Raw genomic sequence first — 3,706 nt, 5'->3', positions numbered from 1 at the left:
CCAGGCCACCTTCATGCAGAGCACCGAGAATGGGGTGACAAGGAAGGGAAAGAGGGATTTATTCCTATTGGATCTGAGCACAACCCAGATGTAGATCTTTAGTGTCAGGCAACCAGCTCATCCTCCCAACAAGAACCAAGGTGTTGCCTAATGTTCACTGCAGGCTTGGCAAACCCTAGCAGATGATGGGAAGTGGCATTTCCCTTGGGAGGAAGAACAACCCACAGAAGATGCACTCCCAAGGAGCGGCACTCACAGTATCCATGGGTTAGATTCACACCAAAAGGAAAAGGTTTACTTCAAAATACAGGAAAGCAAAAACACAAGATAGAGCATTTCCTACTTTATTGGGACTGTGAAAAAACAAGCACCTCTGTTATTCACCTCAGCACCTTCACGCAGTCCCAGGACTCTCTCTCGACCTGGCACCTTCCCCTACTACCTGAAAAAGTAATTTTATCAAAGGGAGCCTCCTTCTTCCTTACAGCCTCAGAACAGTACAGCAGCCGGGACCCAAAACCATTACAGCTCCAGCTAATCTCCCCAAGATCAAGAGTTCTCCAAAGTAGAGTTCCTTCAGTGAAAACAGCTAAGGCTTCCATCTTTTACTCAAAATCAGAGGCCAGGCTAAAGAACAAGCAAGCATGGCTTGTCCCCTCTGTGATCAGGACCCAATATTCCTTCTTATCCCATTCTTAGGGCAGGATAGCATAAGTGACAACTAAAAACAAACCCTCCCTCCAAGACAGCAGATCAAAGAAAATCACACATCATGGCAATTATTAATTAAGTTTTTATGTTTACAGTAGTCACTTAACATGGATACCAAGAGGTTTTAACAAAAATTCTGATACTGGAGTGAATTCATTGGGAAAGCTGTAGAAGACCAAAACAGCTGCTCTAAAATAGTAATTCCAAAGAAGAAAGTTGAGATCATACTGTGCTTTAAAAGTGAAGTTACATGGTTTAATTTGCATAGCACAAGCATACATCAGTAGCCAAGTTACAGGCATTGATAAAGCCCATCTCCATCTGTGTTATTGCCTTCTTCTTTTCAATCTGAACAAATGGTTGCTGGTCTCTGCTGGAATCTAGGTAGGCTCACTGGCACTTGCTCTCCAGCAGCTCCACTTGGTTTCTCCAAGGAACATTCAACACTACAAAGTTGCAAATGGTGTGCTAAGGAAAGAAAGAAAAAAGTAGTTAGGAAAATTAGAGCATGAAACAGCATCATTTACCACTGTTCTTCACTCCTGTGGTTCTCTACATCTGCCCTCTCCAGACAAGTATTCTGGAGCAGCACTCTTGCGCTCAGAGCAAGTCACATCTCTTAAATAAACCCTAAGAAATAAAGCTCAGCAGCCAGCACTGCTGACAATCAGGTTATCTCCTTTATCCACTCACACAGGAAAGCTTTCAGCATGGATAATACTCAAACACAAGCCCACAGCATGGATAATACTCAAACACGTGTGACAAATCACTGCAGTTGCCATAATGGTACACACCAGTTTTGTGCTTCTTTTATGTGCAGCTACACCTCTCCCACATGCAGGAACAAAGGGCACCTACATCTTGTTGCTGCCATCCACAGAAGGAATGAAGCACTTTGGAAAAACTCAGGCCAGATGAAGGCAGACATGCTTGGTGCTCCCACCCAAAAAGCTCAATGACTCATTATAAAATGCCTGTGTAACTGGTTGGTGGGCACAGGGAGATGGGGTGATCTGCTTCTTTTGGGCAGTGCTTTGCCCAAAGCTCTATTCACAGCAATACAAGTCCCACAGGAAAGCATGCCAAGTATGTTTACATCACCACGGGAAAGAAGAGATGAGAATTCTATGGGGAGTGAGGACCCTGGACTGAGGCCTGTAGGCCTGACAGAGCTTCCTCCACACACCCTTCTGATCCAGACCATGACTACTTCTTAACAGGTCTGAGACACATGCACTGCTCCAGCCTGAGCCCCACTTAAAAAACCACCAAAAGGCCCTGCCTTCTCTGGCATCAACTGGCAAGACAAGTTCTGCAAGGGCAAAACTGCTTTGCCTTGTTAAGTATAAAAGCATAAGGTCTCTGATGTCGACTGAGGCAGACAGGAGACACTGACCGCAGCCACCTCTACGAAGCCAGCCAGTGGGAAATGGCTGGAAACGGGGAAGGGTGGGGGTCAGCAGGCTGTGCCCTGGAGCCTACCTTGGCCATCTGGGGCTCCTCATGGAAAGCACAATGCTGGATATCAGTTGCTGGCTTTGTGCAGGTTGTCCGGGCAATCTCCACTTTCATTATGTACTTGACTCCAGCCACGATCTGCAACAAGACAAGTCGGCAGAGGCGACTTTACTCACAGTGCACGGAGAAGGGCTCTCTGCCGAGAGAAGCCTGGCAGGAAAGCAAGCAGTGATCCTGTTACATGATGGAAAACAGACTGTGAAAGTACAGAGGGAATTGTATGTGGCAACCTCTACGAAAGAGGCACTTGGCACCTCCTTAGAAACAGGAAACAAAATCCAAGTAAACATGTCCCACAAAGCAGCTTCCTTAGCAATAAACAGAGGCACGTGTTAACTCATGAGCAGCGCAGGGAAGCCACTGACTCCTTCCATAACGCGCAGCACTCAAGGTCACTCCGACTACAAGAAGCCAAGATATAAAAATAGGACTTTTATTCTCCTCCTGTGGGGAAAACACCGACATGTTGCAGAGGCCCCCAGGCTACCCCTCTGCCCTTTCTCCAAAGGAATCCGGCCGGCCTCACTGCCAGCCCCCTCACAGAGAGTGCCGCCCCCCGGTCGCTCACCTGTCTCTCGGCGCTGATGATCCGCACCACCCGGCTGGAGTACATGTCGTTGCTGGCCCTGTTGTACGCCGTCATGGCGAACTGCAGAGCCCGCTCCAGCCCCTCATCGTTCTCGGGGTCCTCAATAGGCTGCGGGCCACCCACCAGCCGCGGGCGGAGCTCGGCGCCCCGCACGGCGCCGGCGAAGAAGAGCAGGGCCGCCGCCAGCAGCACCACCACGGACACCCTATCGGCCGCCATGGCTGCGTTCTGCCAGCTCCCCCTCACGGCCGCCGCCATTTTAAAGCCGCGGGGCGGGGCGGGCCGGGCGGTGTTTTGGGCCGAGCCCCGGCCCGCCCCGCCCCGCCCGGGACACCCGGCCCCGGCGGCGTTGGCCGAGGGCTTCCACAGGGCCAGGGAGCGGGGGGGCAAAGCGGAGGTGAAGGAGGAGGAGGAGGATGATGCTGCTTTCCCGCGCGGGCACGGGAAGTTGGAGGCTTTTTCCAGACTCTGCCTCCTCGTGGGTTATTCTTGTGCTTATTTCCCTCTACTGCGAAGGGAAAATAAAAGCCGCAGAGCATTTTAAGCTACCGGTGTTGTGTTCCCAGCACACAACACCTTGAGTAATTTCCTACGTCTGCCTCCGCAGCGCTGGTGTTGCCTCACCTACGCTTCCAGGGGCCGAGGAGGCTTCCCAGACGGCTTCGCTTCCCGTCTGCTCCCTAAATACCAACATATCTCCCTCGTCCCATCAGGAACCCTAAGTTTGGAAAGACAGGACTTAATATAGCTGAGGGAGCCAGCTCCAGTGAGATTTAATGCCTCATGGAATTGTTAGGCTGAGAGAGGAGGAGGTTTTGCACCTGAATATCCACAGCTTGCCTTATAACGAATGGAAAGGGCTTGTCTGCTGACTGGAAAGGCTGC

General features: G+C 50.8%; 1 protein-coding gene across 1 annotated transcript; it reads right to left on the bottom strand.

The window, feature by feature from the left end:
• Window positions 1-773: 773 nt before the first annotated feature.
• Window positions 774-3,094, bottom strand: LOC119699559 (cystatin-like). The gene is made up of 3 exons (XM_038133225.1): window positions 2,801-3,094; window positions 2,197-2,310; window positions 774-1,179 (listed from the first exon to the last, which is right to left on the bottom strand). The coding sequence occupies exons 1-3, from the start codon at window positions 3,077-3,079 to the stop codon at window positions 1,102-1,104; spliced, it is 471 nt and encodes a 156-aa protein (XP_037989153.1). The 5' UTR covers window positions 3,080-3,094; the 3' UTR covers window positions 774-1,101.
• Between the last annotated feature and the right edge of the window lie 612 nt (window positions 3,095-3,706).

Source organism: Motacilla alba, chromosome 3, assembly GCF_015832195.1.
Source record: "Motacilla alba alba isolate MOTALB_02 chromosome 3, Motacilla_alba_V1.0_pri, whole genome shotgun sequence".
NCBI classification, from domain to species: Eukaryota; Metazoa; Chordata; class Aves; order Passeriformes; family Motacillidae; genus Motacilla; species Motacilla alba.
This window is presented reverse-complemented; position numbering and strand designations above follow the sequence as displayed.